The sequence below is a fragment of the Nerophis lumbriciformis genome, linkage group LG07 (genome assembly GCF_033978685.3).
Source record: "Nerophis lumbriciformis linkage group LG07, RoL_Nlum_v2.1, whole genome shotgun sequence".
NCBI lineage: Eukaryota > Metazoa > Chordata > Actinopteri > Syngnathiformes > Syngnathidae > Nerophis > Nerophis lumbriciformis.
The window spans coordinates 12,673,394-12,700,000 of record NC_084554.2 but is presented as its reverse complement, the minus strand read 5'-3'; the positions used below and the strand labels follow the sequence as shown (position 1 = coordinate 12,700,000).

Here is a 26,607-nt window from a genome sequence, read left to right as displayed (position 1 = left end):
ACAAGACTTCAATTTGTTAATTGAAAGTATAAACAGTATAAACACTTTTTACAGTAAACAAATGGTAAAAGAGTACTAAACAATTCCATTAAAAAAAAAATTGGTGTCATTATTAACTTTCTGTCCAAGCTTGTATAATCTACTGCCTTGTTCAATTGTAAAAAATATTCTGTGCCTAAAATTCACATTTCTATCACAATTATCATACTGTAAACATGGTAAGCTAACTTCATTAAAATTAATAGTCCTGTCAATAGCATGGAATTACAATTCAAATGTAGTTTTTTTGTAAGCCTTTCAAAAGAATTCAAAATATGAAAAATTAATGAAAATTAATTTAAGCCATCAGACACTTGAAAAGTGGCACATCACATCTCTAATGTAATCATTTGAACTTTTCAACAGAAATAGCACTGCAAAAATATTAAGGACATACTTCTGTATTTTGGTAGTTATGCTGTCAACATTTAAAAAGATTTCTTCAACTTTGACTTGAAAGCATAAATAGTATAAACACTTTTAACAGTATAACAGTACTAAACAATTCCAATAGATAACATTGGTGTCATTACCTTTTTGTTTGCTCAATTATTGCTTCCGTAAATAAAACTTCGGCATTTATCACATCCAAAGAATCTGTTTGGGCGACGAAAAACGTTGGAAGTTTTCCACTTGTATCGCTAGCAACGGCATTAGACTTGTGTTTTTTTGTCCCAACGTGGTCTTTTACATCGCTAATTCCTCCGTGTCCGATCAAAAAATCTTGTCTGCACAAGGTGCAATTCGCGTAGTTTTCACCCTTTTTGGAACGGATAATTATTCCCGGATAGGCTTTTGAATATTCTTCACGGAATGACTGCAGTTTTCTTTTCGGTTTATGTTGAGTAAATGTGATCTCATTGTTATTAATGCTGTTTCTGTGTATCATGAGAAGAAAGGCTTGCTGTTGTTGTTATGCGCCTCCAATAGGTTATATACGGTAGTGCAGGTTCATCCGCGCTATCGTCACATGATCTTTTCCGGTTCACTTCGCGCGAGAGAATATGAGACACACACAGAAAAGTTCAATGGAGGTGTGTTCTATTTTCCACAGTTACCGATGTTTTGTTTCCCGGTGCTGTGAGGCATTGTACTGAACCATCCTTAAAATAAACCATCATCTTTCATATATATACAACTGGAGTATTCATTGAAGATGAATGAAGAAAGAGGAAACCCAACAGTTTAAGACTCGTATGCGATTTTTCTCCGGCTGATTCCATGATCGTTCGCTCGTTTGGAAACAATGGCCTCGTGCTTGGCAGCGGTGCTATAAATAGCCTCGCGCATGGCATTCGGAATGGCTCGATAGGAAGTTACGGGAAGCAGTGTCGATTGTCATTGTTGTTACGCGATTTCGTGAATAAAACTTTTTAAAAAATTCTTTTTTTTTAATTAATGAAAAACCGTATTTTTTATCACTGCAACCGTAACCCGGAATAGGTTGATGAAAACCGTACTAATTACGGGAAAACCGGAGTAGTTGGCAGGTATGGAAATGTTGTCGGTGTACTACCGTTGTCATGTCAGCCAGCTTCTGTTCGTAGAGATCAAGCCCGGCCCTCCCAAAACGCAGAACATGCGTTGTGTGTAGGGCTCCGCGTAATGTGTGTGTGTGCGTGTGGGGGGTGGGGTGGGCGTTTAGCATGAAGAAGCACATGTCAAATGTAAATTATTGAATGACAAGGCGCTTCATATAAAATTTTACATCAATAATAATACTTGTACAATACGTAGTTTACGTGCCTCCATGGAGGCGAGGATTAGTGATTTAGAAGCCGCACTGTGGAGAGACATTAGCTGCTCGCGAGGATGCTACTTTGTTCCAGCTAGAATGTGTCATCAAGATGCAATATCATGATAGATTTAAAAGCTCTACCATCAGCCAAATGTATATTTTTGGCAACACTAAATTGTCCCTACTGTGTGAATGTGAATGTTGTCTGTCTATCTGTGATGAGGTGGCGACTTGTCCAGGGTGTACCCCGCCTTCCGCCCGAATGCAGCTGAGATAGGCTCCAGCACCCCTCGCGAACCCAGAAGGGACAACCGTTAGAAAATGGATGGATGGATGGCTATTCTAATTATTACAAGTATTGTAATTAAAAGGGGTGTCAAATGATCACATTATGATTTATTCATTAGCTATATTTAGTGCGTAAAGGTTTTTAATCACATTAATTAAATTTTTAATCTCTATCGTTACTGTTTTTGTACTTACCGCCATGCAGCACAAAGGAGGACTTACTCTGTCACGAGACTGATGTTAGCTGTAAGTGTACCATCACTTGTAAATAACTTTGTTTTCTGTCGTTAAATAGGGTTTAAAAAATGAGATAAAGTTGCACATTTATGTACGTGTATGAGAGACCAGTGATTGACAATCAGGAAAGCCAATCAAAGCCACCATTTCCAAACTTTTACAAGTACTTGTGACCAATATAAACATTTATTTGTTAAATGTGGTCTCAATTTTTTTTTGCCCTGACAAAAAAGGGGATGGAACTGAAATTGATGGATCTGGTTTATTTATTTTGTATTACCTGAAGCAGACTAAAAGCAGCAATTTCAACATTCAATACTTATTGTTTAGAAAAGTGTTCCTATTGCTTTTTGATGTGTTAACTTCAAAACTTTATATTGACCTGATGTTTTATTTTAGTAAATAAAATAGACTGTATGGGTTCATGTCTGTTAAAAACAACACATTCCTTTATATAGCTACTTTTTAGTTATCTATCCATCTTTATAGTAATAGTAATGAATTAAAATGATGAAACCTCATGTGAAGGGTGTTTTAGATTAATCTATTTATTACATATTAGATTAATGATCGATCCTAATCAATTTTATGCTTTTTTTTTCATTGCTTGACAGCTACAATATCACATATTTAATGTAACCATTACTGGACAATGCAACTTTTCTTTGAATCGAAAAATGTGCCTTATTATCATGAAAGTGGTTTCTCTCTTACCTTTCTGTACCATATAGTGCAAAATCTGTTCAATCACAGAGTTAGCGTCAGTCATGATGGGAAGGTAGATTCTCTCGGAGGAGAAGATTTCGAGCATCCGCATGGGGACTGCCACATTTAAACTATCGTCAGCGCAGTTCTGCACGAGTCTGATGGTCAAGAGAGAGTGAGAGGTGAGAAGACACTTTACCGATCCTTGTCCGCACACGAATAAAAAAATAATTTCACTAATAAAGCACCTGCAGCAGAAGCCCAGTATTCTCTTGATCTGAAACATACACGTCTGTCTGTGTGAGCCCACCAGCAGCTTGACAAACTGACTGTTCTGTTTCACCAGGTTCTGACACAGCCAGATCTGCAAAACCACGCAAACAAACTAGTGTGAAGAAAAGAATGGCAGCACATAATATAATATATACTACTCCTCTCACCAATCGATGTGCATCCACGCTCTGTCTGTAGAAAAATATGAGCTGTCTTGATAAGAGGCAGAGGGTGGTAGCTTCCAGAGCATGCTGCTTCGCTTGTGTCTGGCTGACACACTCGTCAAAAGTGGCCCTCTGGATGGCGTACTACAAAAATTGCACAGACAGTCGCCACAATTAGATTTGGTGCAACCCGTTATGATAATAAATGGGTATCATTTTAAATTTTAACTGACAAGAAATGTTGCTTTTGAAACAGTGCCGTAGATTAAATGGTGCCTGAACCAGTATTTAAAAAGTGGAAAATATGGCTGCACAATTACCGCTAAAATAATAATCACAATCATTTTTACAAAAAAAATTTTAAACACCAATATTAATCAGAATTAAGGCTGTAGCTGTTCGATTACATCTGATGAATAGCCTCAATGTGTATTTTAGGAAAAATAGTAAAAATAAATGATCTTCATTTATTTTTCTAATATATGCACATCATTAACATTGAAATTGTACTCATAACCTACTCAGTGGCCTAGTGGTTAGAGTGTCCACCCTGAGATCGGTAGGTTGTGAGTTCAAACCCCGGCCGAGTCATACCAAAGACTATAAAAATGGGACCCATTACCTCCCTGCTTGGCACTCAGCATCAAGGGTTGGAATTGGGGGTTAAATCACCAAAAATGATTCCCGGGCGCAGCACCGCTGCTGCCCACTGCTCCCCTCACCTCCCAGGGGGTGAACAAGGGGATGGGTCAAATGCAGAGGACAAATTTCACCACACCTAGTGTGTGTGTGACAATCATTGGGACTTTAACTTTAACTTAACGTGTGCATTAATACCTATTTTTATTACCGTATTTTTCGGAGTATAAGTCGCACCTGCCGAAAATGCACAATAAAGAAGGAAAAAAACATATATAAGGCGCACTGGAAAACTATGAAAAAAACTGCGACTTATAGTCCGAAAAATACGATAGTTACGCTCAAACGATAATTTAAAAGGAACAGAATATAATTCAAAGCTTTTTCCTAATCAAATTAATTGAATAATCGTTGCGGCCCTAGTCACGATTCTTCCGTAGAACATAGTATTGCGGGCGCGCAGCTGGTGGGTTAGAGCGTGAAAGTGACGTGACCATATAATTTGTAATGAAGTAGACTAATATATATGCTAAATAAAGACACCTTTGTTCATAATTAGTATTTAATTTAATCCACTTTCTTTTGGAATTTTGCCTATCGTTCACAATCATTATGAAAAACATGACGAAGGATGACATTTTTTTTTAACTAAATGTAAATAGAAGTCCGCTTACAGCGGAGCCTATGGTAGCTCCTCTATTTCACCCATAAAATCCGATAAATATTCATTCAAAAAGCGCAAACAATACTCGTGACTTGAATATTAACCAAGTATTAGTGATACCGTTATTATAAGTGTTAAAGCAGATAAACTACTTATAGCGGAAACGTGATTACTTCCGTGTGTCTCTATGTTGACATCATCAAGTGGTCTGCTGCTTCCTTGCTACCTGTAAGTTTATTCTAGATCATAAATCATGCCTCTCACCTGGACAGAAAACGTCTGAGTAGGTATTCTGACAAGTTGGTACACTTTGACAGCAATTTTGGACCCAAAACTGGCGAGGACGACACGAAAAGACGCTTGGTTATCACCCCCCCGTACCCCCATCCGTTTTTTCGTGAGGATTATGAGTAATTTTCATCTAAATGGGAATATATGAACATCCCAGCAGTCGGCATCTTAATGATAGCAGACATTGGACAGTAAGTGATGTTTTATTATGTTTGTTGGCTCTCATGAAGTCAGCAGTGAGTAATAATCAGTGATGAAGAAGAAAAAAAAGCAAACGTTGCGGAGCGTATGCTTAAAATGATTAAATGCCATTACAAAATGTGCCCGTTACTACATTACATATATACTTACATCATGTATGTAAAACCTCAATGGAGGGGTTTGGATATTTTTTAAGGGCTTTATAGGCGGAATTGTGCTGCTCCTATTGGCTCCATTGTAAGCAAAGTTTTGATCGCATTTATTTAACATTTAGAATGCAAAAAAAAACATCCACCGTCATGTCCCTGATAATGATTGTGAACGATAGGCAAAAATTTTAAATAAGTACAGTTCCCGTTTAACATTTCGTGTTTTTCTCATTAAATGATGCCTGGGAAAAGTCTGTTAATGCCGACTGGCCAGGTGGTCAGCGTGGTCATGGAACTCTGTGATCATGAAGACCAGTCACTGTTGCTTTTCTGCCGCCAATTGTGACAGTGCTTAATTTGATGTGCAGTGGCGCCTGCCTTTTAAATGTTAATATCGCAGACGATCACCCGCATTTAATCATAGCAGCCAAAATCATGATTGTGATTAAATTTTGGTTAATTGTTCAGCCCAAGTAAGAAACATACCAAATGTGTTAAAAAAAACAATTCCTTATTATTTGTATGGAATTTTGCGACATGCAAATTGAACACAATATCCATTAACAATACTTCAATAACATGAACAAAATGATAACTCTGTAAAAATGTAACACTAACAAATAAAATCCACAAAATATTGTCCAAATTATTACAGAAACACAGAAAACAGAATATGTAAAAAAAAAAAAAAACACTCGCAATGTTCAGAATCTGTGAGTACGCCTCGTCTGCCGTGAGCATGATTGGTCCAAAATGAGGAGGTGTTGCTGTTGTGGAAAGTGCCACTGCGAAATGGGTTCAGTTGAGCAAATTCATTATTAAGACTACAGACCCCTCTCTATGTTTACTGTACATGTTTCAGTCATCTAGTGATTGTTTCTGTTCCGATATGTCCGCGTATTTGCCTATACCAAAACCCATACAAGCCAGCAATTCCATTGATCAACCTGGCCAATGTGTGTTCCCTGGACAACAAAATAGACCATGAAAGCCTTCTAAGAGCCACTCAGTGAACTGTGAGAGAATGTACAGTACAGGCCAAAACTTTGGACACACCTTCTAATTCAATTTCTTTATTTTCATGACTATTTACATTGTAGATTGTCACTGAAGGCATCAAAACTATGAATGAACATGTGGAGTTATGTACTTAACATAAAACATGTTTTATATTCTAGTTTCTTCAAAATAGCCACCCTTTGCTCTGATTACTGCTTTGCACACTTTTGGCATTCTCTCAATGAGCTTCAAGGAGTAGTCACCTGAAAAGGTGTGCCTTATTAGGGTTGATTAGTGGAATGTCTTGCTTTATCAATGGGGTTGCTTTATCAGTTGTGTTGTGAATGAGAAAGTGTGTCTAAACCTTTGGCCTGTACTGTATGTTTATACCCGTAACGTGCCAATATAGTATACCCGGTATCCATACCTGTCGTTTCAGGTCTTGGTAGCCACGTACATAAGACTGAATGATGATGGCATTCTTCAGTCGCTTTCTGTCATCCTGACACAGACACGCAGAAATATCACAGTGAGACAAAGCAGGTTTACTGCATCATAAGACTTTGTACACATGCAGTAGCTTGTTGATAAAAAAAATTAACATATGACTTACCTCTCTTTTCCTTCTTTCCTCTTGAGTGCGATGCAGCAAAGATGCTTTCTCTTCCTGCAAACAAAACAACAGTTTCACTCGGGGATTATTTTTCTCAAGACTTGCTTGGTGTTGGCCCTGCGATGAGGTGGCGACTTGTCCAGGGTGTACCCCCGCCTTCCGCCAGAATGCAGCTGAGATAGGCTCCAGCACCCCCGCCACCCCGTAAGGCAGTGTTTTTCAACTACTAAGATACAGTCTGGTGTGCCGTGGGAGATTATGTAATTTCACCTATTTAGGTTAAAAATATTTTTTGCAAACCAGTAATAATTATAGTCTGCAAATGATGTGTTGTTGTTGAGTGTCAGTGCTGTCTAGAGCTCGGCAGAGTAACCATGTTATACTCTTCCATATCAGCAGGTGGCAGCAAGTAGCTAATTGCTTTGAAGATGTCGAGAACACGGTTTGTCGTGATCAGAATTTGCAGACGACAGCGTGCAGTTAAAAAGGTATTTAATGCTTAAACCAAAAATAAACAAAAGGCTAGTGCTGCTAAGAAAAGGCATTGAAGCTTAGGGAAGGCTATGCAAAACAAAACTGGTTGCAAAGTAAACAAAAACAGAATGCTGGACGACAGCAAAGACTTACATCGTGTGGAGCAGACAGCGTCCACAGAGTACATCTTAACAGGACACGACAATCAACAATGTCCCGGAAAGATGGATAGCGACAACTTAAATAGCCTTGATTGCTAAAACAAAGCAGGTGCTGGGAATAACGCTCAAGGAAGACATGCAACTGCTACAGGAAAATACCAACAAAACAGGAAAAGCCCAAATAGGAGCGCAAGACAAGAATTTAAACACTACACACAGGAAGACACTAAAAAAACTCCAAATAAGTCACGGCGTGATGTGACAGTATTTTGGAGACAAGAGCTTTAGTCAAGCATGGTGTGTTATGGTTTAAATTCATATCCAACACTTGCGAGAACAACTTTTTATTGTCAATATCGGCTACCGAGTTTGAGTTTTTAATGTTTTCTGCTGGTGGTGTGCCTCTGCATTTTTTCAATGGAAAAAAATGTGCCTTGGCTCAAAAAAGGCTGAAAAACACTGCCGTAAGAGACAAACGGTAGAAAAAGAAATGGATGGATGTTACTTCTAGACCTCCACCCCAGATCACACCTCACTCCTACCCACTTCTCCAAAGTGGGCTGGCTCAGGATGGAGGACAGAGTAAAACAACTTGCACTGAGCCTAGTCTATAAAATTCACTACACCTCCCTGATACCGAAGTACATGTCAAACTACTTCCATAATGTAAATGACCGCCATAACCACAACACCAGAGGGAGCTCCACTAACCACGTTAAACCCAGATTCCTATCTAACAAAGGTCCTAACTCCTTCTCCTTCTATGCCACATCAATATGGAATGCACTCCCAACAGGTGTAAAAGAAAGGGCATCTCTACCCTCCTTCAAAACCGCACTAAAAGAACACCTCCAGGCAACTACAACCCTAACACTAACACCCTCCCTCCCCCCACCACATCCCACCTCCCCGGATTGTAAATAATCAAATGTAAATAATCAAATGTATATATATCGTATTTTTCTGAGTATAAGTCCCTACGGAGTATAAGTCGCACTGGCCGAAAATGCATAATAAAGAAGGAAAAAAACATATATAAGTCGCACTGGAGTATAAGTCGCATTTTTGGGGGAAATTTATTTCATAAAACCCAACACCAAGAATAGACATTTGAAAGGCAATTTAAAATAAATAAAGAATAGTGAACAACAGGCTGAATAAGTGTACATTATATAAGGCATAAATAACCAACTGAGAAGGTGCCTTGTATGTTAACGCAACATATTATGGTAAGAGTCATTCAAATAACTATAACATATAGAACATGCTATACGTTTACCAAACAATCTGTCACTCCTAATCGCTAAATCCCATGAAATCTTATACGTCTTGTCTCTTACGTGAATGAGCTAAATAATATTATTTGATATTTTACGGTAATGTGTTAATCATTTCACACATAAGTCGCTCCCGAGTATAAGTCGCACCCCCGGCCAAACTATGAAAAAAACTGCGACTTATAGTCCGAAAAATACGGTACTTGTTCTTATGCTTTCTGAGCTCACTATGTTCACTGCTCGCTGTACATATCCTACCAAGTCAGACCTACACTATTCAATGTCAGATGATGATCTCAGATGATATAATTGTTGATGACTGAAGTGCTGATATCAACCAAACCTAAACGCCCCAACCACCTCCACATCCCAGATTACAAATAATGTAAATAATTCAATGTATATACTCTGATGATTAACTTGTGTGATGACTGTGTTATGCTGATAGTATATATTTATACCATGAATTGATTAACGTGGACCCTGACTTAAACAAGCTGAAAAACTTATCCGGGTGTTACCATTCAGTGGTCAATTGTACGGAATATGTCGTGTACTGTGCAATCTACTAATAAAAGTCTCAATCAATCAAAATGGATGGATGGTTTAAAAAAGCGCAGCACCAATACCTTCTTGCTTGCTCCTCCCAGTGACACCTTGGGTCTTGTCTTGAACTCGCCCTCGAAGCTGAACATTTTCCCATTGACTGATCAGATATTGACTTGACTTGTTTCTGAAAGAGAAAGTGAGTTTTTGTTTGTTTGTTTTTTTACACACTGCACAACCAGGGAGAATGTTCCACCTCCGAAACTCGACTCTTGATCAACATTTCCATGTAGCTTAATCCAAGTAAAATTATATGAAACATTAGGACGTTGACATTTTCCCAGCAGCTAAAATGTATCCACCATCTGTTGGACCTGACAACACAAGAGCATCACTGTGGTACCAACACTCGCAATGGTTAAGCTAGCCGGCTTCTTTGCTAGCAAATGACTCAGCAGCTGTCAGGCGCTAAACTAGACTATCTACGTTCTACTGTTTCACTATGTCAGGATTTGAGTGTACACTTATTCCATTTAAGAAACATCCAAATCACATAGTCGCACATATTTGCGTAGCATGACTTTGTTGACGTTAGCAAAGAAGCTAACGAGCTAGCCGCCGAGGTTAGCACTCATTCAGGCTGCCTTGACGGCGGGCTGCCTCTCTTGACATTTCCACTTTTCCACACAACCTAACTGAAAAACCGCCACTCGACAACACGTGACGCGTTACCTTTCACCTGTGAGTTGTGCGAGTTACGCATTAATGTTGTCTGCTTTTACATGAATCCAACGTCTTATTTTGCTCTCAAGTCAACACAACACAAGGGACGGGAACAAATTACTTCCGCTTCCTGTTACGTCCAGAGAGCTGATTGGACAATGTATACGTCGATATTAAACGCACAACAATGCTGCGTTCGAGTGCCGGACGAAAGTCGTAATTGTCACTGAAAGGCAGGCAAAGGTAACTGAAGGCTCGATGCTAAAAGTAACTCTGCTGTATTTATTGACAATGTGTGTGGAGGCGTTTCTAATCTTTATCAATTGATTGATTGATTGAAACTTTTATTAGTAGATTGCACAGTACAGTACATATTCCGTACAATTGACCACTAAATGGCAGAGGTGTGGACTCGAGTCACATGACTTGGACTCGAGTCAGACTCGAGTCATGAATTTGATGACTTTAGGCTCGACTTGACAAAATGTAAAAAGACTTGCAACTCGACTTAGACTTTAACATCAATGACTTGTGACTTCACTTGGACTTGAGCCTTTTGAATTGACATGACTTACTACTTTCCCCAAAACCCAAAGATGAAAAAGTTATTCGGGAGCGCTCCGTATTTTTCATTGTGTACTTGTCTATCAGCGTTGCGTGTGTCAGCTGGTGTGCTAAACTAGACCTTCTAGCTGGTGTGCTAAACTAGACCTTCTAGCTGGTGTGCTATCTAGAGCACACCAGCTGTTGTACTGAGCTCAGTACAACAGCCAATCAAATTAGATCTACTTTGTTTTCATCACACAGCATTCATCCAATCAAATTGCAGGACAACCAAGGAAGAAGACATGTCCAAACCACACGCCAGTGAACAAAAAATGATACCTAAAATAATTTCGTTTGGGTATAAAAATTACGAGGTGGTCAACACAAAACGGTTTGCAGTATGCAACACATGCGGTTCGAAAATTACTGATGGAGAGGCAACAACTTCCAACTTCGTCCGGCATTTGAAGTTGCACAAAGAACGGTAAGTTTTGAATGTAATATAACGTTTATTGGCTAAGTAACGTGACTTTTATTTGCTGTGTAGTTAAATCAGTGAGGCTGTAAACTCACTGCTAACGTTATAACGTTATTGCAAACACGGGAATCTGTTGCAGTTCACTACCTTATTCATACTTTTTGTTCAGTGATTTTTTTTAAGCAGGGTTACGTTAGTCAATATATCACACGTAACGTTAGACGGCGGTCAGCAGCACCGCGTATTTTAGCCACCTAAAAAAAGACAAAAATAGTAAAATAAAGGTCAGTTAAAATGTATACTATATTATGAATATGTGTACCGTTTTAGCTAGCTTTCTGACATACTGTTGGTTGTTTACCTCAGTGGTCCCCAACCACCGGGCCGCAGCCCGGTACTGGTCCGTGGATCGATTGGTATCGGGCCGCACAAGAAATAATTTTTTCTTTTTTCTTTTTTTAATTAAATCAACATAAGAAACACAAGATACACTTACAAGTAGTGCACCAACCCAAAACAACTCTCTCCCCCCTTTTGTTCTGGGCATTGAACATGAAGACTCTTCCTTCACTGTTCCGAGTGGCCATGAGAGTCTTGGCAGTGCCTGCCTCCAGTGCTCCAGTGGAGCGAGTTTTCAGCCATGGTGGCATCATACTACGCCCCCATCGTGCACAAATGACTGACAGACTCTTGGCTAATTTGGTCTTTTGCAAATGCAATGCAGCATAGGGCCCTGACATATAAAAAGTACAACTTTTTTGTTATGTTCACGTATATGTCATGTTTTTTCAATGTTAACACTTTTGTACAAATAAGTACATTTGCACTTTATTTTTCAATGTGTTTGTTCTGTAAAGGAATGAGTTAATGTTTAAAATGACTGGTTAATAGTGCTATTATAAAGTGCAATGTCAGCACAATTTTCTTTCCTGCAATTTAAAATGCACTTGTTTTAATAAATAAATACAGCGTTTGAAAAGCATACACAATCTGTGTTAATATATTACTGTGGTTAAAAGGACTTGAAAGGACTCGAAACTCAAAATGCAGGACTTAGGACTTGACTTGAGACTTTCCAGTCTTGACTTTGGACTTGACTCGGGGCTTGCCTGTCTTGACTCGGGACTTGACTCGGACTTGAGGGCAAAGACTTGAGACTTACTTGTGACTTGCAAAACAATGACTTGGTCCCACCTCTGCTAAATGGTAACACCTGAATACGTTTTTCAACTTGTCCACTTAAATTGATTCATGATACAGATATATACCAGTGACTTTCGGTGAGGTTGATGGCTGGTGAGGCACTGACTTCATCACAGTCAGATTTACAAACATATGAACCCTAAAGAGTATCTTATTCACCATTTGATTGACAGCAGTTAACGGGTTATGTTTAAAAGCTCATACCAGCATTCTTCCCTGCTTGGCACTCAGCATCAAGGGTTGGAATTGGGGGTTAAATCACCAACAATTATTCCCGGGCGCGGCGCCGCTGCTGCCCACTGCTCCCCTCACATCCCAGGGGGTGAGCAAGGGGATGGGTCAAATGCAGAGGACAAATTTCACCACACCTAGTGTGTGTGTGACAATCATTGGTACTTTAACTTAACTTTAACTTTACACATACAAACTGTAGCACACAAAAAAGCACATTTAATAAAAAAAACGTTATTATGGTCTTACCTTTACTTATAAGTGCGGGAACAGTGGTGTTCGTGTTGGAGGAGTTGTGAATGAATGAAATATGAAATCCGTGCTGCAGTCTGCAGGTGTACCTAATGTTGTGTCCCTGCAGTCGTTCACGGCTCCTCCGGCGCGAGCAATGTTGTTTTTGCACTTTTTGGCTTCTTGTTAAGTGACTTTTTTTGGGTGGATTCTGTCTTGCACGTGGAGGGTTTGGGTTTGGGCTTTGGTTGGTGTGGCGCTACCGTCGGGGGGTGCAGTCTGCGGCGGAGGTGCAATAACCGGCACCAGGAGGCGGGATTACGCGAGCCTCAGCCAGTGCGTCTTCGCAGCAGTTTTATGATTGCTCAGCACAAGAAATACGTTACACACATACAGTTGTTGACAAAATACACTGTACATTATATACCTCAGCTAACTAAACTATGGAAATGTATAATATAATTCATATAGCAATACGGTCTCACTGCAAAGCAGGCCAGCAGTTAGTCGAGTCCACAATCCATGGTGAGGCACAATTGAGTGACGTGCCTCAACTGGCTACTGATCACCGCACCGTCTCTTCTCAGTATTTGAACGGCAAATGTGAAAATTCAGCGATTTTGAATAAAAATAATCTAAAACTGGTGAAGTTAAACGGAAAATAACTTTATAGTATAATCACTGGATACATATAACAATTTAATAAAAATTTTTTCTTTTTACATTTTTTTTCTTTCCATGATGGCAGGTGAGGCACTGCCTCACCTGCCTCTAGTGACCGCACGTCACTGATATATACTATATTCAAAATACAGTCATCACACAAGATAATCATCAGAGTATATACATTGAATTATTTACATTATTTACAATTCGGGGTGTGGGATAAGGAGAGTATGGTTGGTATCAACACTTCAGTCATCAACAATTGCATCATCAGAGAAATGGACATTGGAACAGTGTAGGACTGACTTGGTAGGATATGTACAGCAAGTAGTGGACACAGAGAGAGAGATCAGAAAGGATAAGAAAAAGTGTCTACATTTGATTATTTACATTTGATTATTTACAATTCCGAAGAGGTATGATGAGGAAGGGAGGGTGTTAGTTTAGGGTTGAAGTTGCCTGGAGGTGTTCTTTTAGTGCGGTTTTGAAGGAGGATAGAGATGCACTTTCTTTTACACCTGTTGGGAGTGCATTCCATATTGATGTGGCATAGAAGGAGAATGAGTTAAGACCTTTGTTAGATTGGAATCTGGTTTTAACGTGGTTAGTGGAGCTCCCTCTGGTGTTGTGGTTATGGCGGTCATTTACATTAAGGAAGTAGTTTGACATGTACTTCGGTATCAGGGAGGTGTAGTGTATTTTCTAGACTAGGCTCAGTGCAAGTTGTTTTACTCGGTCCTCCACCCTGAGCCAGCCCACTTTGGAGAAGTGGGTAGGGGTGAGGTGTGATCTGGGGTGGAGGTCTAGAAGTAACCTGACTAGCTTGTTCTGGGATGTTTGGAGTCTAGATTTGAGGGTTTTGGAGGTGCTAGGGTACCAGGAGGTACATGCGTAATCGAAAAAGGGTTGAACGAGAGTTCCCGCCAGAATCTTCATGGTGCTTTTGTTGACCAGAGAGGAGATTCTGGAGAGAAATCTCATTCGTTGGTTGACCTTTTTGATTACCTTCGTTGCCATTTTATCACAGGAAAGATTAGCCTCTAGAATGGAACCTAGGTAGGTGACCTCATCTTTCCTGGTGATAACAATGTCACCCACTTTAATAGTGAATGAAGTCATTGACTTTCTTAAGGTTGATGTGGGACCCAAATAGGATGGATTCCGTTTTACCCAAGTGTATGGATAGCTTGTTGTCAGCGAGCCAGGTGCAAATTCTACAGAGTTCAGCACTGAGGATTTTCTCCACCTGTGACTTGTCCTTGCCGGATACCAGCAGGGCAGAGTCATCCGCAAACAAAAACAATTCACAGTCGCATGCTGATGACATGTCGTTTATGTATATTAGGAACAGTAAAGGCCCTAATATACTGCCTTGGGGGACTCCACAGCTTACTGAGAGAGAGCATGAAATAGATTTGTTTTTATGACATTTATTTATAAAGGGTCAATACACATGAATGAAATCTGCGTTCATAGAACTCCGGCTTATTAATCTATTTAAACTGTTATACAAACATGGGGTCTGGTTCAAATATAGAGATGAGGGTCTTTAAATTGACCTGCTGCTATACTCTGTCTCAAAGTGTTAACATGTGCTCAATGTTTCCTTACCATTATTGCTATGTTGTCTATTACCATTATTGCTATGTTGTCTATTACCATTGTTGGTATATTCATTATTCCTACATTGTTGATACAAATTATTGTTACAGTGTAATAATTATTGTTACCTGTGGTAATGCCACTATGATACAACATCTGTATTATAACCCTTGAACAAAGTAAAAGTGAAACTCATGTGAATAATCACTGAATGGAGAACTGGGGGTGGGATTAAATTAATTATCTTCTTCCCACTCCCTTTCAGGCAAAACTGGACAATCATGCATTACATACTCTACATTAACTTTTGCACTATATTAATTTATTTTATGATGTGTTGTCAACTTTGTACTTTTGTATGTCATTGCCTGAAATAAATAAATAAATGAAAAAAAAAATAATTAATTAGTGATTCTCAGAGCCCAAAAAAAGTTTGCGGGCTATAGAGCGTTTTCTATTCGGGCTCCAGTACTCTGGAATGCCCTCCCGGTAACAGTTAGAGATGCTACCTCAGTAGAAGCATTTAAGTCCCATTTTAATACTCATTTGTATACTCTAATCTGCGGTCCTCTCGTATCAATATTGTATGCATAAACTTTGTCGCAGCTCTAACTGTTACAATAAGTTAAAGTTAAAGTACCACTGATTGTCACACACACACTAGGTGTGGTGAAATATGTTCTCTGCATTTGACCCATCCCTTTGTTCACCCCCTGGGAGGTGAGGGGAGCAGTGGGCAGCAGCGGTGCCATGCCCGGGAATCATTGTTGGTGATTTAACCCCCAATTCCAACCCTTGATGATGAGTGCCAAGCAGGGAGGTAATAGGTCCCAATTTTTTTTATATTTCGGCCGGGGTTTGAACTCACAACCTACCGATCTCAGGGCGGACACTCTAACCACTAGGCCACTGAGTAGGTGACCTAGTGTATAATAACATGTTTGATAATACAATCATATTCCAAAAATAAATACTTAATTCATGTAAACCAATAATCGTACAATTAATAACACGTTAAAAAAATCAACAATATTCAAACTGTCTTTAAAGGGGTCTTATTATCATTTTCAAATTAAAACACTATCTTGTGGTTGGTTGGTGTCAGTATATTTCTGGTGCTTTAAATGGGACAATGAAAAAGGAGGATTACCTCCAAAATTCTTCAGGACAACCTAAAATCATCAGCCCGGAGGTTGGGTCTTGGGCGCAGTTGGGTATTCCAACAGGACAATGACCCCAAACACACGTCAAAAGTGGTAGAGGAATGGCTAAATCAGGCTAGAATTAAAGTTTTAGAATGGCCTCCCCAAAGTCCTGACTTAAACATGTGGACAATGCTAAAGAAACAAGTCCATGTCAGAAAACCAACAAATTTAGCTGAACTTGACCAATTTTGTCAAGAGGAGTGGTCAAAAATTCAGCCAGAAGCTTATACTTAATCATATGTATATATATGTGACAATCATTGATACTTATATATACTAATATATATATATATATATATATATATATATATACACACACACACAGGTAAAAGCCAGTAAATTAGAATATTTTGAAAAACTTGATTTATTTCAGTAATTGCATTCAAAAGGTGTAACTTGTACATTATATTTATTCATTGCACACAGACTGATGCATTCAAATGTTTATTTCATTTAATTTTGATGATTTGAAGTGGCAACAAATGAAAATCCAAAATTCCGTGTGTCACAAAATTAGAATATTACTTAAGGCTAATACAAAAAAGGGATTTTTAGAAATGTTGGCCAACTGAAAAGTATGAAAATGAAAAATATGAGCATGTACAATACTCAATACTTGGTTGGAGCTCCTTTTGCCTCAATTACTGCCTTAATGCGGCGTGGCATGGAGTCGATGAGTTTCTGGCACTGCTCAGGTGTTATGAGAGCCCAGGTTGCTCTGATAGTGGCCTTCAACTCTTCTGCGTTTTTGGGTCTGGCATTCTGCATCTTCCTTTTCACAATACCCCACAGATTTTCTATGGGGCTAAGGTCAGGGGAGTTGGCGGGCCAATTTAGAACAGAAATACCATGGTCCGTAAACCAGGCACGGGTAGATTTTGCGCTGTGTGCAGGCGCCAAGTCCTGTTGGAACTTGAAATCTCCATCTCCATAGAGCAGGTCAGCAGCAGGAAGCATGAAGTGCTCTAAAACTTGCTGGTAGACGGCTGCGTTGACCCTGGATCTCAGGAAACAGAGTGGACCGACACCAGCAGATGACATGGCACCCCAAACCATCACTGATGGTGGAAACTTTACACTAGACTTCAGGCAACGTGGATCCTGTGCCTCTCCTGTCTTCCTCCAGACTCTGGGACCTCGATTTCCAAAGGAAATGCAAAATTTGCTTTCGTCAGAAAACATGACTTTGGACCACTCAGCAGCAGTCCAGCTCTTTTTTTCCTTAGCCCAGGTGAGACGCTTTTCGCGCTGTTTCTTGGTCAACAGTGGCTTGACACGAGGTATGCGGCAGTTGAAACCCATGTCTTTCAAGCGTCTCTTGGTGGTGGATCTTGAAGCACTGACTCAAGCAGCTGTCCACTCCTTCTGAATCTCCCCCACATTTTTGAATGGGTTTTTTTTCACAATCTTGACCAGGGCGCGGTGATCCCTATCGCTTGTACACTTTTTCTGACCACAGTTTTTCCTTCCCTTTGCCTCTCCATTAATGTGTTTGGATACAGAGCTCTGAGAACAGCCAGTCTCTTCAGCAATAACCTTTTGTGTCTTTCCCTCCTTGTGCATGTGTCGATGGTTGCCTTTTGGACAGCTGTCAAATCTGAAGTCTTCCCCATGTTTGTGTCGGCTTCAGAACTGGACTGAGAGACCATTTAAAGCCCTTTGTAGGTGTTTTGAGTTAATCAGCTGATTAGTTTGTGGCACCAGGTGTCTTCAAAATTTAACCCTTACACAATATTCTAATTTTGTGACACACGGAATTTTGGATTTTCATTTGTTGCCACTTCAAATCATCAAAATTAAATGAAATAAACATTTGAATGCATCAGTCTGTGTGCAATGAATAAATATAATGTACAAGTTACACCTTTTGAATGCAATTACTGAAATAAATCAAGTTTTTCAAAATATTCTAATTTACTGGCTTTTACCTGTATATATATCCATCCATCCATCCATCTTCTTCCGCTTATCCGAGGTCGGGTCGCGGGGGAAGCAGTTTAAGCAGGGAAGCCCAGACTTCCCTCTCCCCAGCCACTTTGTCCAGCTCTTTCCGGGGGATCCCGAGGCGTTCCCAGGCCAGCCGGGAGACATAGTCGGACTTGCCCTAAACACCTCCCTAAGGAGGCGACCGGGTGGCATCCTGACCAGATGCTCGAACCACCTCATCTGGCTCCTCTCGATGTGGAGGAGCAGCGGCTCTACTTTGAGCTCCCCTCGGATGACAGAGCTTCTCACCCTATCTCTAAGGGAGAGCCCCGCCACCCGGCGGAGGAAACTCATTTCTGCCGCTTGTACCCGTGATCTTGTCCTTTCGGTCATAACCCAAAGCTCATGACAATAGGTGAGGATGGGAACGTAGATCGACCGGTAAATTGAGAGCTTTGCCTTCCGGCTCAGCTCCTTCTTCACCACAACGGATCGATACAGCGTTCGCATTACTGAAGACGCCGCACCGATCCGCCTGTCAATCTCACAATCCACTCTTCCCTCACTCGTGAACAAGACTCCGAGGTACTTGAACTCCTCCACTTGGGGCAGGGTCTCCTCCGCAACCCGGAGATGGCACTCCACCCTTTTCCGGGCGAGAACCATGGACTCGGACTTGGAGGTGCTGATTCTCATCCCAGTCGTTTCACACTCAGCTGCAAACCGATACTAATATATATACATACATACATATATATACACATATACAGATGTACACATATATATATTTTTTAAATTGGGACGTTCCACGGGCCACATCGTGACACTGGCAGGCTGAATACGGCGTGTGAGCTGTAGTTTGGGAATCCCTGCTCCAGAGGATTCTTCCTGCCTCTAACATACCACTTCAAATAGAGGGCTGGTTGGCAACTAAACGCAGGTGTGCAGGTGTGAGTTGTGGCTCCACCCATCTCTGGTAACTAAGGAAACGCAAGACACAGGCAGTAGCAAAAACAAGAAATAAATCAGATGGCACGCAAAGTGTGACAGTTTGAGTCTTTTTGCAGCGTCGGAACCACATTAGTCCAGGTCCAGAAAGCACTATATCTGGACTTCTCAAAACTGAACTGAATTATCTCACAGAACTTAAAGATGAATAAAAATACAGTTTGTAATGGGCAACCTTTTATTCTATTAGTGAAAACACAATAAAAGCATATTTGAGCCTTTTCTTGACATTTTCATTGAGAAGTAAAAAGCCAACACACACCGAGATAGGAATAATCAACGTTCAAAGCGGACGTTGTGTGCAGGGACTAAAAGAGCCGAAGAAGATGATATTTAAAGTGAGCTGTTAGATTGATGAAATGCAAACGTGCCATCGATTTTCGATGCAAAAATGAAGGTCGTCCTTAGTGACAGCCATCAATCAGAATGGACCTTATGGAGCAATAATCTCTTAACACAGCCCGGTATTAGCATAGCACATAGCAAAAGCGACGTGTTGGCGTTAATGTGCTTTTAGCAGCGCCATTCAGTTTATTTTTCATCTTAATTAGCATGTTTAGCACTGGTTCCATGTTTTTGTCAATGCAGTACCAGCTACTGCCCATTGAGCGGTGCTGTAACACAGCAAAAACATGCTCAGTCATGTGATGTGTGTGTGATTGTTTTTTTTAGGGCAGGAAAGAAGAACCACTTTCGGAATAATCTAGAACAGGGGTGTCAAACTCGTTTTAATTGAGGGCCATATCGCAGTTATGTTTGCCCTCAGAGGGCCGCTTCTCACAGTGAATTATATTATTAAACAACTGCCTAAGCATTTGATGATTTGTTTTTTTCTGTACAATGTAAAAAAAAAAATGCAGATTTTACAGTAAAAAACTGACAGGTCAGTCGCAAAAATTTTGCCGTAAAATTTATAGTGATTTTTTCCGGAATGTTACTGTAAATGGAAAAACGAACAACTGTTTTTCACGGTACAAAACAGGCAGCTCAGTTGATAGAATTTTACAGTAAAATGTACAGTGTTTTTTTTACTGTAAATATAAAACTGCATTTTTACAGTAAAATTCTGGCAACTTAGCCAACTAATCGTGTACTATTGTGAATAGCAAAACAGTGGTTTAATGTACAGTAAAATGCTGTAAAACCACAGGGAATTTCATACATTTTGTTGAAATAGAAATATTTTTTTTCTGCTTGACTTATGATTTCAAAGCAAGTTATTCATCAATTTGACAATTTGATGAATAACTTGCTTTGAAATCAATTTGACAGTTTGATGAATAACTTGCTTTGAAATCATAAGTCAAGCAGAAAAAAAAAAATTATATTTCAACAAAAACATTGTTTGAATGTATGATCGTGTATTTTATATATTATAATATTTATGTTTAAAAAATATGCGATTGCATTGAGTATATGTATTTTTTTCTGTCAAAATGGAAAAAAGTAATACACTTAGTAAGAAAATATAAAGTACTTTAATGACGCATATTATTTCCAGGCTTTCGAGGGCCAAATAAAATGATGTGGCGGGCCAGATCTGGCCCCGGGCCCTTGAGTTTGACACCTGTGATCTCAAAGTAGGAGGTATGACTAATTCAGTTTGAAGTCAAAGTAGCTAAAAACTTTAATTTGCCTTTTAAAGTCTTGGCTGAAAAGTGGGCCAGCATGATTCACAGCACCTGCATTAACTTTTTGCAAAGTTATCATCCATCACAAGGCAATTATCATCCGTAAATCTCCGGGTAATTGTGATGAGTCCCTCATTTCAATGACAACTATGCTTTTTAAGACCCAATTACTACTTTGAGATCCCCCGGCCAGCTGATAGGAGGCTTTGGGCCCTGCGATAACACGCACACCCACGCACGCACGCACACACACGCACACACACACACACACACACACACACACACACACACACACACACACACACACACACACGGCTGTGGTCCAACAGGCAGTGGATGTGGGTTATAGTTAGATTTATGACATGCACAATCTTCATTTGTGGCTGGCCCAGTAATGCATCTCAAGGCCAGAATAGTTCTGCTCAGTGTTTCTTAACTGGATGTTCCTTTATTATATGTCAGAGGCCAGAAAACGGATAACAAATGTTTCCCCCACAATGCACTGCTCTGCGTAGGGCATTATTACAGCACAAGCAACGCTTATACAAAAAAGAAAAGTGACAAACAAAGAGAATGCCATCCACACCAGGGGTCATGTATTAAGCTTGCGTATGCACAAAAACCTGCCGTAAGACCTTTATCACGGCAAAGGTAAGATGTGTCAAGGCTGAACTTGACGAGGAAACGTGTGGTGCCTCAAATTTATTTTTTTGCCAATACATTTTAATGCTTCATATTCATATTAATACTTGTAAAAATGTTTCTTAGTTTATCTAGGGCAGGGGTGTCAAACTCAAATACAGAGTGGGACAAAATTTTAAGCTGAACAAAGCCGCTGGCCAAGGTTGAACAAATTAACCTTTTAATAGGGACCCAAACAAGTTTTGCATTGAATATTGAACAAGCAAGGCTTATATAACTTTATAGTGACATGCAAAATCGAGTTTCAAATAATAATAATAATAATTCAAAAATATCAATGGCATATCAAATACATATTAAATAAAAATTGAATGCCTCTTTTCTATTTGCAGCCTTCTGAGGTAAATATCAACATTAACTTTTTCCACAGGCTAATGAATTTGAAAATAAAATAACAATGAATAAACCAACCATTCAGGACTTTAAACTGCTCAGTTTGCAACACACTGATCTAATCTGATGTGCCCAAGCCAGATACCTGCCATCTTTTCTTGGATGCTAGTTCATTAATGCCGGGGTTCAGCTGAGGCAACCTTCATTTTCGGACGAAGGTGTTCATCAGTCATTATATCTCGTAGTCCACCCGGTCCACAGTATTGGGGGCATGCCTTAAATGCACTGCCTTTAACGTACTCTGCGAGCTATCGTCACATCCGCTTTTCATCCATTCTAGCATCGTTCAGACCCAGTCACAAGACATGTGCGGCTTCTGTACGCACACACGAGTGAATGCAACACATACTTCATCAACAGCGATACAGGTTACACTGAGGGTGCCAGTATAAAAAACTTTAACACTGTTAGAAATATACGCCACACTGTGTGAATCCACACCAAACAAGAATGACAAACACATTTCGGGAGAACATCCGCACCGTAACACAACAGAACAAATACCCAGAATACTTTGCAGCACTAACTCTTCCGGGACGCTACAAAATACCCCCCCCCCACACACACACACACACACACACACACATACCTTGTAGCGTCCCGGAAGAGTTAGTGCTGCAAAGAGTTCTGGGTATTTGTTTTGTTGTGTTTATGTTGTGTTATGGTACGGATGTTCTCCCGAAATGTGTTTGTCATTCTTGTTTGGTGTGGATTCACAGTGTGGCGTATATTTCTAACAGTGTTAAAGTTTTTAATTTGGCCACCCTCAGTGTAACCTGTATCGCTGTTGATGAATGAGCGTGGTTGCTTCCAGATGAAATAGTTTTTAGAAAAACTGTGTTGGCAATGCTGACCTGTAGTTGTGCACAGAACATGAGCAGAAGCTCGCCATTGGAGTTATTTTTTTCTTGCCAAACTTGCTTGCAAAGGTTTTCCAGACCGTCCCAACTCGGGCGTTGAAGTCACCCAATATTAGGAGCTTGTCTCCTCTGGGAACACTAATCACTACTTTAGTGAGTTCTTAAAAGAAAGTATCCTTCTCCTTAACAGTGGTTTTAATCTTGGGGGCAAACACATTTATCAGAGTCAAGTATCTTCCTTTCTCAATCGGCAATCTCATAAACGATAGCCTGGGTGAGATTGCTGTGGGAATTGATGTCAGTTTCCTGGTAATCTTGCTGTGAAACGCAAAGGCAACTCCAGCATCTCTGGGTCCTGTAGTCTTCAAAACCCAGTAGAAGATGTATTTATCTTGGAGTTGGCCCTGTCCTTCAAAATGTGTTTCCTGGAGGGCTGCAATTCCCGTTATTCGGGTCGATTGCCTCTGTTTCGTATAGTTCGCACATTTAAAGGCCTACTGAAATCCACTACTACCGACCACGCAGTCTGATAGTTTATATATCAATGATGAAATCTTAACATTGCAACACATGCCAATACCTTACTAAAGTGCAATTTTAAATTTCGCGCGAAATATCCTGCTGAAAACGTCTCGGTATGATGACGCCTGCGCGTGACGTCACGGATTGTAGAGGACATTTTGGGACAGCACGGTGGCCAGCTATTAAGTCGTCTGTTTTCATCGCAAAATTCCACAGTATTCTGGACATCTGTGTTGGTGAATCTTTTGCAATTTGTTCAATGAACAATGGAGACAGCAAAGAAGAAAGCTGTAGGTGGGAAGCGGTGTATTGCGGCAGGTGTTGTGCCGGATAACGCACCCCCGCCGTAGAATGCACCCCTTGACTGTTGTGCCGGATAACACAGCCGGTGTTTCATTGTTTACATTCCCGGAAGATGACAGTCAAGCTTTACCATTGGCCTGTGGAGAACTGGGACAACAAAGACTCTTACCAGGAGGACTTTGAGTTGGATGCGCAGACGCGGTACCGTGAGTACGCATGCAGCTGTGGCTTGCCCGTACGTGCGTGCCGCTATGTGCATGTCACGTACGTAACTTTGAGGAAATATTATGTGCTGTATGAACTTTGGGGAGGTGAACGGTACTTTGGGCTGTGGAATTGAGTGTGTTGTGCAGGTGTTTGAGTTGTATTGGCGGGTTATATGGACGGGAGGGGGGAGGTGTTTGTTATGCGGTATTAATTTGTGGCATATTAAATATAAGCCTGGTTGTGTTGTGGCTAATAGAGTATATATATGTCTTGTGTTTATTTACTGTTTTAGTCATTCTCAGCTGAATATCAGGTCCCACCCGCCTCTCACAGCATCTTCCCTATCTGAATCGCTCCCACTGCCCTCTAGTCCTTCACTCTCACTTTCCTCATCCACAAATCTTTCATCCTCGCTCAAATTAATGGGGAAATCGTCGCTTTCTCGGTCCGAATCGCTCTCGCTGCTGGTGGCCATGATTGTAAACAATGTGCAGATGTGAGGAGCTCCACAACCTGTGACGTCACGCTACTCGTCTGCTACTTCCGGTAGAGGCAAGGCTTTTTTATCAGCGACCAAAAGTTGCAAACTTTATCGTCGATGTTCTCTACTAAATCCTTTCAGCAAAAATATGTCAATATCGCGAAATGATCAAGTATGACACATAGAATGGACCTGCTATCCCCGTTTAAATAAGAAAATCGCATTTCAGTAGGCCTTTAATGTTGCAACAGTTCTTCATCTTACAGTTTCTACAGACAAAAGTGAAGTCCCATTGACCACGGCTAGCCAGCCAGGTGTGAGCCGAGTACACGTTCTTTACCCCAACATTTATAGGGGTTTCCCAGTGCTAGCCCTACAGAGGGCTGCCTGGACACTTGCCAATCCACATGGCCATCCTGCCATCGGCTCTTGATGAGCTCTTCTACCGCTCGCACCACCAGAGAACCTGCTGCTGATGCCTAGGCCTGTATCCCTAGGTAGGGAGGCAAGAGGGTACTATGTCTTTCTTTGCTAAGCTGAGCTCGAAGCCGGCCGAGGACTCGATGGCGTAGCTTGTTCCTCATTTGCTGCTGGCTGTAGAAAGCTGGCAGCTTGAGGAGGTTCATACAGGTGCCGCCGTTGTGGACGCAGAAGGCTGGGTACAGCTCCTGTGGGCGCAGTTAGCGAGCCAACGATGGTCATCAATGTTCAAACGTGGCGGTGCCAGCGCACATTTAGGAAATGAACAGAGTTTGACCCGGCAGGAAAAAGGTCCTCGCAAACTGTGACATTGAACATTTCCATCACAAGCTGCTATTTTCAGCCAGCAAATACAGTTCAGCCACATTAAATGGCTCTTGCGGGGGCTTAGCCGTAACGAGGCCATTTTTCTGACAATTACCGTATTAAACTGTCGTTGCTTATTGAGAGAGTGTCATTACGGCGCCCATCATTTGAGGGGAAAAAAAAGTGTGTTTCCATCATCTTTTTTTAAATGGCTTTGCCTGACAGCGCTATTTCTCCTCTAATGAATCCTGGGCTCTTTGCCGACAGCTAATTAAAGATGAGCTGGTTCCAGCCGAGGACCGGGTCAAGGGCCGACTCCCCCCCTGCAAATTAACGCCTCGTCCCGTCCAGAGAAGAGACGTGAGAGAGAAGAGATAGGAGGGGGCCCGCATGCCGGCCAAAGTCAAATGGATTAAAAGGAGCAGGTGAAGCATCTCTTAAACCCTGAGAGGAGGCACCACCAGGATTTTAAGGAGTTTGGGTCCTTGCAGGACAGCAATAAAGTCTGCTTAACCCAGTGCTTGTCAAATATTTTCTGTTATGCCCCACTAGGAAAAAGAAAATATCCCCTGCCCACTCTCCACCGTGACTATAAATAGTATACTGTGTCTATAAAATTGTTATGACTATACCTCTGCATACCATTGTAAGCTTATTAACATTAAAAGGAAACAACATCACACCCACTATTTGAGTAATAAAAGAGGACATTACTTTTTGTTCAAAATTTGTGAAAATGAGCGAGCTATCAGCGCAAAAGCAGGAAACAACGTCGCACCGGTTCAAAAGTTCAGTCTGAGTTCAACATGACAATATTTGTCCAGACTCGACTAAAAAAGGGGGACAGTGGCGGGGTAGATAAGACTTCACCCTATCAGACCCGTCCTATCAGCACTGATCACTTTCAGAGCTGCTATCACTGTTAGCATCGCAAACACATTAAAGTCACATTTCCACATATTTGACCTTAGCTTTGGTAAAATAACTAACTGATCCATACTGTGTCACTTCAAGTGGTTTTTTTTCTTCATTTTGTTGTGCAAATGTTTGGATGGAATTCTGATGGCTGTATGTTTTCTGTACAGATTTGGTATTCCTTTGAAAATACTTGTCATAAAGGTTAAAAGTAAGTCCAATTATTAAAATGTGCTATGTTGTCGGACACACCATTCAAGCCATACTCAAACAGTTACATTTATTAAAATATCATGAACTGGCAGAGTATAATATTCTAAAAATCATGTATCTGTCTCGTTTGAATCACACATTAAGAGTGTTACTAAAACGGCCTTCTTTCATCTCCGTAATATCGCTAAAATTCGTTTCTATGTTATCCACTAGCGACGCTGAGATCATTATTCATGCATTCGTTACGTCTCGTCTCGACTACTGTAACGTATTATTTTCGGGTCTCCCTATGTCTAGCATTAAAAGATTACATCCAT

General features: G+C 40.5%; 1 protein-coding gene and 1 long non-coding RNA gene across 2 annotated transcripts in view; one reads left to right on the top strand and one right to left on the bottom strand.

Moving 5' to 3' along the window:
• ube3c (ubiquitin protein ligase E3C) overlaps window positions 1-10,321 on the bottom strand; it is a 50,122-nt gene extending 39,801 nt beyond the window's left edge. The window contains exons 1-7 of the mRNA XM_061965805.2: window positions 10,191-10,321; window positions 9,542-9,645; window positions 7,001-7,054; window positions 6,815-6,889; window positions 3,448-3,588; window positions 3,256-3,371; window positions 3,017-3,165 (exon numbers count right to left, since the gene is read on the bottom strand). Coding sequence (XP_061821789.1) covers window positions 3,017-3,165; window positions 3,256-3,371; window positions 3,448-3,588; window positions 6,815-6,889; window positions 7,001-7,054; window positions 9,542-9,607 — 601 coding nt within the window. The 5' untranslated portion in view covers window positions 9,608-9,645; window positions 10,191-10,321. The remainder of the gene's footprint in view (window positions 1-3,016; window positions 3,166-3,255; window positions 3,372-3,447; window positions 3,589-6,814; window positions 6,890-7,000; window positions 7,055-9,541; window positions 9,646-10,190) is intronic.
• Window positions 10,322-11,058: 737 nt separating this feature from the next.
• Window positions 11,059-25,679, top strand: LOC133609273 (uncharacterized). The gene is made up of 2 exons (XR_009815692.2): window positions 11,059-11,211; window positions 25,430-25,679. It is a non-coding gene; the product is annotated as an uncharacterized lncRNA (long non-coding RNA).
• Window positions 25,680-26,607: the final 928 nt, after the last annotated feature.